The following is a 16,897-nucleotide window of genomic DNA, read 5'->3' as shown; positions in this document are numbered from 1 at the left end:
AGCTGTCTGCAGTTTCTCCTAAATAAATAACAAAGATTAGAAAGAAATAAAGTGCAGACAAACATCTACATCTATGTACCTATAACAGGATGCTCCATAGGGACATTCAGGCCGGTCATCAGTCTCATCTTGGCTCCTGATTTGTACACCTCCATAATCACTGTCACCAGGGTGGCTGAAGTGTTGAAAATGGATGGGATTCTTCCTAGGAAGGTAACAAATATACAGTCAGAAAAAAATCATTAATAGGCTATTTTAGATTTAAAGTGAATAGATCAGGAAACCAAGCAATACACATCTGATTATTCCTCAACATGCATCAACACACACTGATCACATTAACTGCAGATGACATCAACATGCTGTGTTGATGACGTAAGTTGATGGCATCTAGTCAGTAGAGGGCTCTTGTGGTATCACAATGTATTTCTGGTGTCATGTGATAGGTCACGAATATCAATAGATAATTTGCAAAGATTACTACGTATAGGATACTTGTATGTAAGTATACAATATAAATATCATAAACATCTATAGCCTGTAAAGATTTCTAATAAACTAAATACATCTACACACTCTCTACTAAGGTAAAAACAGAAATTATCAACACTCAAGAAAATTCCCTACATGCCTCCTTCCAATCATTAAACCTATTTTATTACCCAGCATTAACTACCCTGCTTTCTAAAAGTGTTTCTCAAACTTTTCGGTCCCGAGACTCTTTGAACTCTAAAAATTATTAAAACTCCAGAGAGCCTTTGTTTATATAGTTCATTTACCCTATTATAAAATTTAAATGAGAAGCTGAAAAATACATTTTTCAATTTAACTATAAAAGTAATAAATCCTTTATATATTATCATAAACAACATGCCTTAACACAACTCTTTCTTCCAAGAAAAATTCATGGAGATGTTGTTTTCATATTACGGGAATTTCCCTAATGTCTGGCTTAATAGAAGACTCTGGCTTTGCTTCTCAATGCTGCTCCTATGTGCAATCACTGATAACAACATACATCATATGACCCCTGAGAAACTCTACTATACACAACGTGAGTGAGAGAATGAGAGTAAAAAAGACACATGCACAAAACTCTTAATATTATTATGAAAGAGTGTCAACCTAACAGATTTCCTAAAGGTGTTCTGAGGACTTCTAGGGGTTTCCAGAGCATACTTCAAAAAATGGTATTATAAAGCAATAGATCAGTATTATCTGCTTTGAAAGTAAATAGAAATATATACTAGCTGTACTGGAGTTTGCCTTTTTATGTCTGTATGATTAATGCATGTTGTTGTTACATGCAGCAGTAGCACATTTTCATTATTATATAACATTCCATTTTGTGAAGCTAATGCTATTTATATATTACTGATGAAATTTTGGATTCATCCTAGCTATTGGCTTTTTCTGTAAGTAATACTGCTGCGAACATTCTACTATAAGCCTTTTGTTGTACATATACAGGTGTCCGTTAAGTTCATGTGTAATTTAAAACAGTTGTAATTTGTAAATTTTAAATTATACACAAACTTAATGGACATCCCGTATATGCATTTTCCTGAGGATATAGGTAGGAGTGGTCATAGGGTTTATACATACTAAGGTTTGGAAAATATTGCCAAATTTCCAAAATGATTTTGTAAATCTCACGAGCAAGTTATTAGAGTTCCAATTTTTCAACAACCTCACCAACACCTGGTATTGTAATTTTTTTTAATGCAGTAGTATTTATGGCAAAGATTGGCAAACTGTGGATAGCAGGCTAAATCTAGCCCACTGGGTTTTTTTGTTGTTGTTCGTTAAAAAAAATAATAATAATAATACATAAAATTTACCATCTTAAAAATTTCTAAATGTAAAGTTCAGCATAGTGTTAAGCATATTGATGTTTGTTGCACAACCATTACCTAGAATTTTTTTTTTTGAAAAGTAAATTTATTTCAGGCTAATGTGAGGATATAGGGAGGCAGAGCATGATGGCAGACAGGAAGGACGTTTAGCTCAGCTCTCCTGGAAAAACAGGTGAGAGTGAGTGGGCTGGATCATTCCCAGAATGGAATATTGGTGTGGAGTGGCAGTTTGGGGTGTGCAGCAAGGTGACAGATTACTGGATTTGGAGTGTAATCCAGGGTTACAGAGACTGCCAGGAAAGTTTCTGTGCTGTGGCTGCAGTGGCAGCGGGCAGTGGCAACAACCCCCCTCACCACCACCACCACCACCAAGGAGGATTACAATTCCCAGTTCGTGGGGAAACTAGGTGTTGTATGGAAAGACTGGTGAAGCGTGGAATCCCAAGCGGAAATAGGCGGCCAGAGTTGGCTGCCTTCTGGTGCGGCACCACCACCATCAGGTGGCGGAAGAGAAACTCAGATGGGAAAGATCCCAGATAGAAAAAGGCCATTGTTTTAAAATTGGAGATGGTGGTCTCCACAGGCACCTTTCCGCATGGGCCAGGCGCAACAATTTAAGTCTCACTGGCAGACAGTCTCACACTCAGAACTGGCCCAGGGTGTCCTGTACTTCACGGGAACTATTGCGGGGGAAATTTGTGAGACCTGCCTGTGGAAGGTCTCACAAATTGATGGTGGAATCAGCAGTTTGGTGAGGCCTAGGCTCCAGGCGAGTGGTTGGGCAGACACCAAAAACAATCTAAGCCAGGATACAGGTATAAGCCTGGGAACCACTCACGGTGCCACCTGGTGTCCAGAAAGTATATTGCAACATAAATATATTCCTACTAAAGTTGATCCCTATAGCACATATGTACTTGTATGTTTCTATATATATGTAAATAATCCCTATAGCACATATATACTTGTATGTTTCTATATATATACGTAAATAATTTTGTTGCCTTCTGCTTCCCTTTTCTTTCTTTCTTTTTTTTAGACAGAGTCTCACTGTGTCACCCTCAGTGGAGTACTGTGGCATTGCAGCTCACAGCCACCTCTAACTCTCTTAGGCTGAGCAGTTCTCTTGCCTCAGCCTCCCCGGTGGCTGGGGCTGCAGGCACCTGCCATGGTACCTGGCTATTTTTGGGTTGTGGTTGTCATTGTTGTTCGGTGGGTCCTGGGCCAAGTTTGAGCCCACCAGCCTTGTGTGTGGCCGGTGCCCTGGCTTCCAGGCTATGGGCACCAAATCTGCCCCTTCCTCTTATGGTTGCTGAGAGTGCTTATATCAAGCTATTCGAGTTTGTTTTGTTGTTGTTTGTTTTTTGTTTTTGAGTCTTTGTTTGTGTGTCCATTTGTGTGTTTCTGTGTCTGTTTATTTGTTTGTTCGTTTTGTTTCAATGTGCCTGGTGTTCTGCTAAATCCTTGGGTTGGCTATGTTCCCTAACTCCAATTTCTACATTCAACAAGTGCAAAGGGGAGTGGGGGATGGTAGCCAACTGAAGCCTGTTTTCAACAGAACCTCCTGTCCAAAGGGAGAGATAACTGCCAGGAAGAACCCAAAAAGCTGGCAGGTGGGAGCTGAGCTGAGAGAAGAGACTGATAATTGCACATTTTCTCTGCTGAGGCAAGCTGCGACTCCAAGGAAACAAATTTCATTCGTCCACCCCAAAGAGGATGCGTGTCCATCCCTCCCCCAAGACAGTTGCTTGCTTGCTTGCTGTGGGATCTCTATTAGTGAGCAGTGAAAGGTCCTCTTCTCTCATCCCATGGGAGCGGGTTGCTAGAAGCTGGGACTCCTTCTCCAGAGAGTCCCTGCTGTGAGCCTGGCCATTCTCTTCTGGCATAAAGTTGGAACAAATATTTTCCCTGCCATTTTGAATCCCCAGTCCACCCTTCCCCCTGTCCTGGAGGTCTAGAAGCCCAACCCTTGCAGAAACCATAATGTTCATAGTTCTTTGTTAAGAATGGGCATTGCTCAGTCTGAGGTAGTGTAGCTATACTGTACTGTGAATCCAGTAACAGTGCAGAAAGGCATGGGGGGAAGGTATCTGGCTTGGCTCTGAGAAAGCACAACTTAGCAGTGGGCAGAGGCTTGGGTCTCGGCATGACAGGTGGAAGCTCGGGAACTAATGAGGCACATGAACCTGAGTGAAGACACCTCCCACCTGGCAGCAGCATTAATAGAGCGAACCCACCAAAGTCAAATTTCAGAGAGACACTTTCCCAATTCTATGGACTGCTGGAGGGAGCTAGACCTTGCATTGCAGGGATACCAGAGGAGCAGAGTGGCTGGGGCAGGGGCACAGTCTCTGAGGGTGAAAAACATTTGCTGCCTTGTTAGCCTCTGGTTTGAAACAAGCTCAGGTAGAACATTCCCCAGTTTCCATTGAGCACACGAGGTAGTCAGACTTCAACTCCCCTAGCTGGCTGGTGGCAGAGTATGGTCACCCGGCCGACGAGGCATTGACTTTCCTCTGACTCTGGGTGGCCCAAATCCCTGGTACATTTGCTCATTGGAGGGAATGGGGCCACAGCCCTGTGCGGCTACCAGTGCCTGGGTGTGACGGAGGTGCAAGGTTGGGAAGGAGGCACCAGGCCCAATGGACTATTTTGCTGGGCGGGCCTTTCTGACTCCACAGAGCACTGGAGTGAGTTACACATGAGCTGCCAGTGGACCCCCACTACCTAGATGCTGAAGACCTTTTCAACTCTCCCACTTGATCTGTGTTTGTGTTGACCAGGACAATTGGTTTGGAACTCTTGACCTGGGCTGATCACTCAGGGACTCACCAAGGTTGTACCCTGGTTGGGTTGTTGTGGGAATATAGGATTCTCCTCTTCCAGTTGTTGCCTGTGGGGGATCAGGGTGTCTAAGTTGCTTAAACATTTCCACAGCTGAGATTTCAGCCCAAAGCCACTGATTCACTAGGACTGGACAGAGACTAGCTGAATACAGGTCAGAGTTATCTAGTCCCATCACACCAAGCAGGTCCCCAGAGTTTCAGGCTGTAGTAGTGAATGGGACTTTTGTAAAGCCATAGGAGAAAAGCTGCAATCACCAGTCCCAGTTCTTTGGTAAAGGGCTGATTAATTACAACTCTAGGAGCACTCAATTCAATTTCACCTTACCAGCTTCTCTAGCCAAATGATGAAAAATAATCATGGCGTGGAATCAGTGGAGAAACTCTGGCAACATGAATAATCAGAGTAGATCATCTCCCCCAAGGAATGACAAAGGAGACACAACAGAAGATCCAATTCATAAACAAATGGCTGAGATGTCAGAAATCAAATTCAGAATTTGAATTCAAATAAGATGAACCAAATGGAGGTAAAGTTGGAAGTAGAAATTCAAGGAGCAATTCAAAAGTTGTCTCAAGAATTCAAAGACAAAATCACCAAAGATTTTGACATATTGAGGCCAGAACTTGTAGCCCTCAAAGATCTGAGAAATGCAGTAGAATCCCTCAGTAACAGAATGGAATAGAATCCCTCAGTAACTGAATGGACAAAGAGGAAGAAAAGCGGAGAACAAAAACAAATCATTCCCTCAGAGAATTGTGGAACCACTCCAAAAGAGCAAACATTCACCTTATCAGAATCCTTGAAAGAGAAGAGAATGGTCCAAAAGGCACAGAAACTCTACTCCAAGAGATAATTGAGGAGAACTTCCCAAGCATGGCAAGAGATACTGAAATTCAGATGGCAGTTTCAGAACCCCAACATGACTCAACAAAATAAAGCATCTTCTAGACACACTGTAATTAACTTCACCAAAGTTAATATGAAGGAGAAAATCCTGCATGCAGCCAGATGTAAGAAAACAATAACCTATAAGGGGAAGAATATTAGAATGATTGCAGATCTCTCTGATGAAACTTTTCAAGCCAGAAGAGGATGGTCATCGACCTTCAATCTCCTAAAACAAAAAAACTTTCAGTTGAGGATTCTATATCCAGCTAAATTGAATTTCAATTATGACAGAGAAGTTAAATACTTTAATGACATACACATGTAGAAGAAATTTGCCATAACCAAACCAACTCTTCGGGATATTCTCAGACCCATCCTCCATAATGATCAGCACAATGCCCTACCACTAAAGTAAACTCACTCTGAAATTCATGATCAAACACTGGTGAAAAGATTTAAAATGTACACTGGACTTTTGAAAAACATGACACCCAAAATATTACCAGGCTTATCAATACTCTCAATTAATGTTAACGGCTTAAATTTTCCTCTTAAGAGGCATGGGTTGGCTGACTGATACAAAACCTCAGGCCAGATATATGCTGCATACAAGAATCTCTTCTTACCTTAAAGGATAAACATAAACTCAGGGTGAAGGAATGAACATCTGTAATTCAGGCAAAAGGAAATCAGAAAAAAGCAGGGGTGGCAATTTTAGTTGCAGATACATTAGGTTTTAACTAACAAAAGTATCAATTCTTAACATTTATGTGTCCAACCAGAATGCTACTCAATTTATAAGGGATACCCTAACAGACATGAACAATTTAATATCTTTCAGCACCATAATATTAGAGATTTTAACACCACTTTGGCATTGTTGGATAGATCCTCCAATAAGAAACGAAGCAAATAAATTTTAAATTAAACTTCATCATACAACAATTGAATTTAACAGACATCTATACAACTTTTCATCCTAACAAAACTGAATACACATTCTTCTCATCAGCCCATGGAACATCCTTCAAAATTGATCACATCTTAGGTCACAAGTCTAACCTCAGCAAATTTAAAAGTATAGAAATTATTCCTTGTATTTTCTTGGATCATCATGCAATAAAAGTTGAATTCATTATATAATAATAGGTATCTGCATACTCATATGACGACATGGAAACTAAATAACCTTATGTTGAATGATAGCTGGGTCATAGATGAGATTAAGAAGAAGGGGCGGAGGCAAGATGGCTGACTGAAGCCAGCTTTCCACAGATGTTCCTATCCAGAAGGTGAGTTAAGGACAGAAATTTAGCAAGTAACCCAGTGCATTTAGCAAGTAACCCAGCATTCTGGTTGGACACATAAATGTTAATAATTGACATCTTATCATGTTGAATGTTTCCCTTAACGAATTTAAAGTGACCATTCTTGTTTTTCCATACTTTTGTTAGTTTAAAACCTAATGTAAAACCAAGACAGAAGGTTCAAGAACACACATAAATCCCGCTGAGGCGAACTGCGACCCGAAGGATACAAACAAAAGGTACAAAATCCATCACCCAGCAGAAGGGAGTCCCCTCCCCCATGAGAATGGCTCTGAGTACCCCACAAACAAATAAGCAGAGTTCAAAGGTCCTCCCACTACACTCCACAGGAGAGACCCTCTAAAAACTGGACCTACCTCCCCTACTGGGGTGCCACGGCATTCTCCTGCCAGGCTTAAAACTGTATAAAACTGTATATATTCTCTACCTGCAATTCTGAGCTCCCAGCACTCCCCTCCACTCTCACTCAGAGGTCTGGGGGCCTGTCCCCCAAGAGTACAGATTCTTGGGTGAATTCTCAAGGGGTGTGGACAGGGCCTAGACTGCAGCTGATCGGTGCTGATTCTGTGGCATGCAAGTGAGGAGAGGATAGTCGGCTGAGAGGAAACCACATGTGAGTGACAGTGCCCCGAGGTGCAGAGCACCAGCCGTTTTTGGCAACAATAGGGCTCACTCACTCCCAGATATTCCGAAGCCACAACCCCTGTCTCCCTGGGCAACCAGAGGAGGCCGGTCATCTCCTCAGGTGGCAAACACCACGGAACAGATCTGGGACTGAAACAAAGGCCCCGTGAGTAAAGGGTTTGCCTGAGCTGGTACCGACCTGGGTGGAGCACAGGGACTAGAAAACACATGCGCAGAGCCAGGAAATTCCCAGGGAAGGGCTGACACAGAGGACCGCTTTACTGAGCCCAAGACACACCTGGCACTCAGGGGATCATCAGCCTATAGACAAAGGAAGGCAGGAGGCTAGAACTGACAGCTAAGCTAATACAAACCTGGAGCAAAGACAGGGCCTGAGACACAGGCTCTGAGAACTGAAAACAGCCTCTCTATTGCAGGGGAATTTAGCAGGGACAGAAACGAATTCCCTCAAAGTTGTTCTCTTCTTTCCTGTCAGTAACATCAATCAGGGGCGGGGCTGGAACTGAGTGAACATCCCTCAGCCTCCATCAAGCGCCCGAGGTTGTCAGGCCTCACCTCCCCCTGCTGGATAGAGGCAGAGCGCAGCGGCCCGGCTGACCAAATATAGATTTCCTTGTGATTCAGGCAGGTGCAAACACCTGGAGTATCTGTTCATTACAGGCAACTGCCGGGGTACCAGTGACTGGGTGTGACAGAGGTGCAAGGTGGGGAAGGAGGCATCCACCTTCCCAGACTAATCTATTTGCTGGGTGGGTCCTCCTGACTTCACGGAGGACCGTTGTCACCAGACCCCTACCATCCAGTTGCCAGAGACCATTTAAACTCTCCCACCTGAGAGAAGTGCTGACTGAGACAATTGATTTGGAGCTTTTGAACTGAACCAATCACCTGAGCACTATTCAAGTGGTGCCCTGGGTGTATGGTTGTAGGAAAGTTTGATTTTCCTTTCCAATTGTTGCCTGTGAGGGGTGGGGTGACTTAATTGCTGGTATTTATCCACAGCTGAGACTTCAACTAAGAGTAACTGTTTCACTAGGGTCGGACAGAGACCAGTTGAAAACAAGACAGAACCACTTAGCCCCAACAAACAGGTCCCCAGTTCCACAGGCCATAGCACTGTACAGGTCCTCGACAAAGCTCCAGGGGAAAAATCAAACGGTGTAAAATAATCATGGGGCAGAATCAACGGAAAAACTCTGGTAACATGAATAACCAGAATGGATCAACACCCCCAAGGAAAGATATGGCAGATGTAACTGAAGATCCCATTCATATCATACTTAACTTCACTAAAGTTAATATGAAGTAGAAAATTCTGAAAGCAGCCAGACGTAAGAAATCCATTACTTATAAAGAGAAGAATATTAGAATGACTGCAGATCTCTCTGCTTAAACTTTTCAAGCCAGAAGAGGGTGGTCATCGGCTTTTAATCTCCTAAAGCAAAGTAACTTTCAACCCTGGATCCTGTATCCGGCTAAACTGAGTTTCATTTATGATGGAGAAATTAAATACTTTAATGACATTCATATGTTGAAGAAATTTTCCATAACCAAACCAGCTCTTCAGGATATTCTCAGACCTATCCTCCATAATGACCAGCCCATTCATCTACCACAAAAGTAAACTCACTCAGAAACTTTTGATCAAACTCCAACTTCCACAGTGGTGAAAGGATTAAAAATGAACTTTTGAAAAACTCGATACCCAAAATTTTACCAGACTTATCAATATTCTCCATTAATGTGAACAGCTTAAACTGTCCTCTAAAGAGGCACAGGTTAGCTGACTGGATACAAAAACTCAGGCCAGGTATTTGCCACATACAAGAGTCACATCTTACTTTAAAAGATAAATATAGACTCAGGGTGAAAGGATGGTCATCCATATTTCAGGCAAATGGTAATCAGAAAAAAGCAGGTGTTGCATCTATTTGCAGACATAATAGGCTTTAAACCAACAAAAGTAAGGAAGGATAAGAATGGTCACTTCATATTTATTAAGGGTAATACTCAGTATGATGAGATTTCAATTATTAATATTTATGCACCCAACCAGAACACAGTTCAATTTATAAGAGAAACTCTAACAGACATGAGCAACTTGATTTCCTCCAGCTCCATAATAGTCAGAGATTTCAACACTCCTTTGGCAGTGTTGGGTAGATCCTCCAATAAGAGGCTGAGCAAAGAAATTTTAGACTTAAACCTAACAAGCCAACATTTGGATGTAGCAGACATCTACAGAACATTTCATCCCAACAAAACTGAATACACATACCTTCTCATCACCCCATGGAACATACTCCAAAATCGATCACATCTCAGGTCACAACTCAAACCTCAGTAAATTTAAAGGAATAGAAATTATTCCTTGCATCTTCTTGGACCACCATGGAATAAAAGTTGAACTCAGTAACAAGAGGAATCTGCATACTCATACAAAAACATGGAAGTTAAATAACCTTATGCTGAATGATAGCTGGGTAAGAGATGAGATTAAGAAGGAAATTGTCAAATTTTTGGAACAAAACGACAATGAAGACACCAATTATCAGAACCCTGGGATATGGCAAGGCAGTCCTAAGAGGGAAATTTATAGCACTGCAAGCCTTTCTCAAGAGAACAGAAAAGAGAGGAAGTTAACAATTTAATGGGACATCTCAAGCAACTGGAAAAAGAAGAACATTCCAACTCCAAACCCAGTAGAAGAAAAGAAATAACCAAAATTAGCTCAGAATTAAAGGAAATTGAAAACAAAAGAGTTATACAACAGATCAATAAATCAAAAGTTGGCTTTTTGAAAAGGTCAATAAAATAGATAAATCTTTGGCTAACCTAAGTGGGAAAAAAAGAGTAAAGTCTCTAATTTCATCAAGCAGAAACGACAAAGACTAAATAACAACAGACCCCTCAGAAATTCAAAAAATCCTAATATCACTAATGAATATAGATGCAAAAATATTCAACAAGATCCTAACAAACAGAATCCAGCAACATATCAAACAAATCATACATCATGACCAACTCGATTTTATCCCAGGGTCTCAAGGCTGGGATTTACGTACAAATATACGTAAATTTGTAAGTATAATTCAGCACATGAACAAATTAAAAAACAAAGACCATACGATTCCTCAATTGATGCAGAAAAAGCTTTTGATAATATCCAGCATCCCTTCATGATCAGAACACTTAAGAAAATTGGTATAGAAGGGACATTTCTTAAACTGATAGAGGCCATCTACAGCAAACCCACAGCCAATATCGTATTGAATGGAGTTAAATTGAAATCATTTCCACTCAGATCAGGAACCAGACAAGGCTGCCCATTGTCTCCACTGCTATTTAACATTATAATGGAAGTTTTAGCCATAGCAATTAGGTAAGAAAAAGCGATCAAGGGTATCCTCCGTATAGGGGCAGAAGATGTCAAACTTTCGGTCTTTGCAGATGATATGATTGTATATCTGGAAAACACCAGGGATTCTACTACAAAACTCTTAGAAGTGATCAAGGAATACAGCAGCGTCTCGGGTTACAAAATCAACATTCATAAATCGGTAGCCTTTATATATACCAACAATAATCAAGCTGAAAAAACAGTTAAGGACTCTATTCCATTCACAGTACTGCCAAAGAAGATGAAATATTTGGGAGTTTATCTAACAAAGGACATGAAAGATCTCTATAATGAGAACTATGAAACTCTAAGAAAAGAAATAGCTGAAAATGTTAACAAATGGGAAAACATACCATGCTCATGGCTGGGAAGAATCGACATTTGTTAAAATGTCCATACTTCCCAAAGCAATATACAATTTTAATGCAATCCCTATTAAAGCTCCACTGTTATACTTTAAAGATCCTGAAAAAAATAATACTTCGTTTTTTATGGAATCAGAAAAAAACCTCGAATAGCCAAGACATTACTCAGAAATAAGAACAAAGCAGGAGGAATCATGCTACCAGACCTCAGACTATACTATAAATCGATAGTGATTAAAACAGGATGATACTGGCACAAAAACAGAGAAGTAGATGTCTGGAACAGAATAGAGAACCAAGAGATGAATCCAGCTACTTACCGTTATTTGATCTTTGACAAGCCAATTAAAAACATTCAGTGGGGAAAAGATTCCCTATTTAACAAATGGTGCTGGGTGAACTGGCTGCCAACCTGTAGAAGACTGAAATTGGACCCACACCTTTCACCATTAATTAAGATAGACTCTCACTGGATAAAAGATTTAAACTTAAGACATGAAACTATAAAAATACTAGAAGAGAGTGAAGGGAAAACCCTTGAAGAAATCAGTCTGGCAGAGTATTTTATGAGGAGGACACCCCAAGCAATTGAAGCAGCTTCAAAAATACACTACTGGGACCTGATCACACTAAAAAGCTTCTGCACAGCCAAGAACACAGTAAGTAACGCAAGCAAACAGCCCTCAGAATGGAAGAAGATATTTGCAGGTTATGTCTCGGACAAAGGTTTAATAACCAGAATCCACAGAGAACTCAAACGTATAAGCAAGAAAAGAACAACTGATCCCATCGCAGGCTGGGCAAGGGACTTAAAGAGAAACTTCTCTGAAGAAGACAGGCGCACAGTCTACAGACATATGAAAAAATGCTCATCACCTTTAATCATCAGAGAAACGCAAATCAAAACTACTTTGAGATATCATCTAACTCCAGTAAGATTATCCCATATCACAAAATCCCAAGACCAGGGATGCTGGCGTAGATGTGGAAAAAAGGGAACATTTCTACACTGCTGGTGGGAAAGCAAATTAATATGTTCCTTGTGGAAAAATGTATGGATAACACTTAGAGATCTAAAAATAGATCTGCCATTCAATCCTATAATTCCTCTACTAGGTATATACCCAGAAGACCAAAAATCACATTATAACAAAGATATTTGTACCAGAATGTTTATTGCAGCCCAATTCATAATTGCTAAGTCATGGAAAAAGCCCAAGTGCCCATCGATCCACAAATGGATCAATAAATTATGGTATATGTACAGCATGGAATATTATGCAGACTTAAAAAAGATGGAGACTTTACCTCTTTCACGTTTACATGGATAGAGCTGGAACATATTCTTCTTAGTAAAGTATCTCAAGAATGGAAGAAAATGTATCTAATGTACTCAGCCCTACTATGAAACTAATTTATGGCTTTCACATGAAAGCTATAACCCAGTTATAACCTAAGAATATGGGGAAGGTAGAGAGGGAGGGGAGGGAGGGGGAGGATGGGTGGAGGGAGAGTGATTGGTGGGATTACACCTGCGGTGCATCTTACAAGGGTACATGTGAAACTTAGTAAATGTAGAATATAAATGTCTTAACACAATAACTAAGAAAATGCCAAGAAGGCTATGTTAACCAGTGTGATGAAAATGTGTCAAACGGTCTATAAAACCAGAGTATGGTGCCCCATGATTGCATTAATGTACACAGCTATGAGTTAATAATAAGAAAAAATAAAATAAAAAAATAAAGAGATTAAGAAGGAAATTGCCAAATTTTTGGAGAAAACAATAATGAAAACATGAGTTATCAGAACCAATGGGATACTGCAAAGGCAGTCCTAAGAGGGAAATTTTTATACTCTGGTTTCTCTTCAGATCGCACAAATCTTTCGCCTTTTACTAAGAGGGAAATTTGTAGTGTTATAAGCCTTCCTCAACAGAACAAAAAGAGAGGAAGTCAGTAACTTAATAGGACATCTTAAGCAACTGGAAAAGGAAGAACATTCCAACCCCAAACCCAGCAGAAGAAAAGAAATAACTAAAATTGGACCACAATTAAACAAAATTAAAAACAAAAGAATTATTCAAAACATCAATAAATCAAAAAGTTGGTTTTTTGAAAAATTCAACAAAATTGATAAACCTTTGGCCAACCTAACCAAAAATAGAAAATTAAAGTCCCCATTATCATCCATCAGAAATGACAAATACAAAATTACAACAGACACCTCAGAAATTTAAAGAATCCTTAATGAATAATATAAAAAACTTAATCCTCAGAAATATGAAAATCTGAAAGAAATGGACCAATACTTGGAAGCACACCAACTTCCTAAACTTAGTCAGAATTGGAAATGCTGAATAGACCTATATCAAGTACTGAAATAGAATCAACTGTATGAAATCTCCCAAAAAAGAAGAGTCCGGGACCAGATGGCTTCACATCAGAATTCTACCAAACCTTTAAAAAGGAACTAGTACCCTTTCCAAAACATCGAAAAGAAGGAATACTTCCTAAAACATTCTATGAAGCAAATATCACCTTGATCCCCAAACCAGGAAAAGACCCAACAGAAAAGAAAATTATAGACTAATATTTTTAATGAACATAGATACAAAAATATTCAATAAGATCCTAGCAAACAGAGTCCAGCAACATTATCAAACAAATTATACACCCTGACCAAGTGGGTTTTATTCCAGGGTCTCAAGGTTGGTTCTATATACATAAATCTATAAAAGTAATACATCACATAAACAAACTAAAAAAAAAAAAACACACGACCATATGATTCTCTCAATAGATGAAGAAAAAGCTTTTGACAATATCTAGCATCCTTTCTTGATCAAAACACTTAAGAAAACAGGTATAGAAGGGACTTTTCTTAAACTCATAGAGGCCATCTACAGCAAACAGCCAATATCATATTGAATGGAATAAAACTGAAAACATTTCCACTCAGATTAGGAACCAGACAAGGTTGTCCATTGTCTCCTCTGCTTTTTAACATTGCAATGGAAGCCTTAGCTATTGCAATCAGGCAAGAGAAGGTGATCAAGGGTATACAAATAGGGTCAGAGGAGATCAAACTTTCACTCTTCACTGATGATGTGATTTTATACCTGGAAAACCCCAGGGACTCAACCACAAAACTCCTAGACGTGATCAAGGAATACAGTAGCATCTCAGGATACAAAATCAGATCAAGGAACACAAGTAGCATCTCAGGATACAAAATACTCACAAATCAGTAGCTTTTACATATACCAACAATATTCAAGCCGAAAAAAGTCAAGGACTCTATTCCCTTTATAGTTGTGCAGAGAAGATGAAATATTTGGGAATTTACTTAACTCTGAGAAAAGAAATAGCTGAACATGTTAACAAATGGAAAAACATACCATGCTCATGGCTGGGAAGAATCAACATTATTAAAATGTTCATATTACCCAAAGCAATTTACAAATTTAATGCAATCCCTATCAAAGCACCATGGTCATACTTTAAAGATCTGGAAAAAATAGTACTTTGTTTTATATGCAACGAGAAAAAAACCTCATACAGCCTAGACATTACTCAGAAATAAAAACAAATCAGGAGGAATCATGCTATCAGACTTCAAACTATACTATCAATCTATAGTGATCAAAACAGCATGGTACTGGCACAAAAATAGAGAGGTCAATGTATGGAATAGAATTGAGAACCAAAAGATGAACCCATACCCTTAGTCATTTGATCTTTGATAAGCCCATCAAAAATATAAATTGGAGGAATGATTCTCTATTTAATAAATGGTGCAGGGAGAATTGGCTGGCAACTTGTAGAAGACTGAAACTGGACCCACACCTCTCACCTTTAAAAACCTCTCACCGTTAAAAAAATTGACTCTCACTGGATAAAAGATTTAAATTAAGACATGAAACTATAAAGATCCTTGGAGAGAGTGCAGGAGAAACACTTGAAAAAATTGTCCTGGGAGAATACTTTATGAGGAGGAACCACCCCTCTCCCCTGGGCAATTGAAGCAATGCCAAAAATACATTACTGGTGTTTGTAAATAAAAAGCTTCTACACAGCCAAGATCACAGTAAGTAAAGCAAGCAGACAGCCATCAGAATGGGAGAGGATATTTGCAGGTTATGCTTCTGAAAACAGTTTGATAACCAGAATCCACACAGAACGCATACTTATTAATAAGAAAAGAACAAGTAATCCCATTTCGTGGTGGGCAAGGGACTTGAATAGAAGCTTCTCTGAAGATGATAGGTGCATGGCCTACAGACAAATGAAAAATGCTCACCATCTTTAATCATCAGAGAAATGCAAATAAAAACCACTTCGAGATATCACCTAACTCCCATAAACCTGGCTCACATAACAAAATCCCAAAACTACAGATGTTGGTGTGGATGTGGAGAAAAGGGAACACTTCTGCACTACTGGTGGGAGTGCAAGCTAATACATCCCTTTTGGAAAGAAGTATGAAAAATACTCAGGGATCTAAAAGTAGACCTGCTGTTTAATCCTGCAATTCCTCTACTAGATGTATATCCAAAAGACCAAAAATTACTTTATAACAAAGATATTTGCACCAGATATTTGCACTGCAGCTCAATTCATAATAGCTAAGTCATGGAAGAAGCCCAAGTGCCCACTAACCCATGAATGGATTAATAAATTGTGGTATATGTGTACCATGGAATATTATGCAGCCTTAAAAAATGAAGACTTTACCTCTTTTACGTTAACATGAATGGAGCTGGACATATCCTATTTAGTAAAGTATCTCAAGAATGGAAGAAAAAAATATCCCATGTATTCAGTACTATTATGAAACCAATTTACAATCACTCACACTTTCATATGAAGAATAGATCACAGCTATGGTCCAGGGTGAAAGAGGGAGGAGAGGAGGATGGGAGCGGAGGGGGGAGGTCAGATTGAGGGAGGGTGAATACTAGGATCACACCTATGGTGCTTATTGCAAGAGTACATGTCGGATCTATTAAGTATAGGGTATAAATGTCTTAACACAATAATTAAGTAAATGAGATGAGGTATATATTAACCAGTGCGATAAGTGTTCCTAATTCTATATGAAATCAGCACATTGTACTCCATAATGCATTAATGTATACACGATCTATGTGTTTATGATTTAAGAAAAAATAAAAAAAATGTGAGGATACAAACAACCAGGTCAAAATATTTGATTTTGTTAGGTAGAGCCCCTAGAATTTTTTTCATCTTGCAAAACAGGAACTCTATACTTACTAAACAACACCTTCCCAACCTCTCCTTTCCCTAATATCCACCATTTTCATTTCTGTTTCTCCTCCCCTCCCCTTGCTAACTGTAATTTAATTTGTTTCTCCCGCTAACCCCTGATAACTACCATTCTAATTTCTGTTTCTATGAATCTAACTATTGTAGATACCTCCTACAAGTGGAATTACACAATATTTGTCTTTTTGTGACTAGTTTATTTCACTTAGCTTTATGTCCTCAAGGTTCATCCATGAAGGAGCACATGTCAGAATTTCCCTGCTATTTTAAGGCTGAAGAA

The 16,897-nt window shown here is 39.5% G+C and overlaps 1 protein-coding gene across 12 annotated transcripts in view; it reads right to left on the bottom strand.

The window, feature by feature from the left end:
- The window catches only part of APLF (aprataxin and PNKP like factor), a 110,987-nt gene that overhangs the window by 46,434 nt on the left and 47,656 nt on the right, over nucleotides 1-16,897 (bottom strand). For 8 of the 12 annotated variants that reach the window (XM_053589043.1, XM_053589042.1, XM_053589035.1 and 5 more), the window contains one exon: nucleotides 80-201. In XM_053589043.1, the coding sequence (XP_053445018.1) occupies nucleotides 80-201 (122 nt within the window). Of the gene's footprint in view, nucleotides 1-79; nucleotides 206-16,897 lie in introns of all 12 variants that reach the window. The other 4 variants (XM_053589033.1, XM_053589039.1, XM_053589037.1 and 1 more) reach the window with 1 other exon arrangement.

The sequence above is a fragment of the Nycticebus coucang genome, chromosome 4 (genome assembly GCF_027406575.1).
Source record: "Nycticebus coucang isolate mNycCou1 chromosome 4, mNycCou1.pri, whole genome shotgun sequence".
NCBI classification, from domain to species: Eukaryota; Metazoa; Chordata; class Mammalia; order Primates; family Lorisidae; genus Nycticebus; species Nycticebus coucang.
The sequence above is the reverse complement of the archived record's forward strand: the minus strand, read 5'-3'. Positions and strand labels throughout refer to the sequence as shown.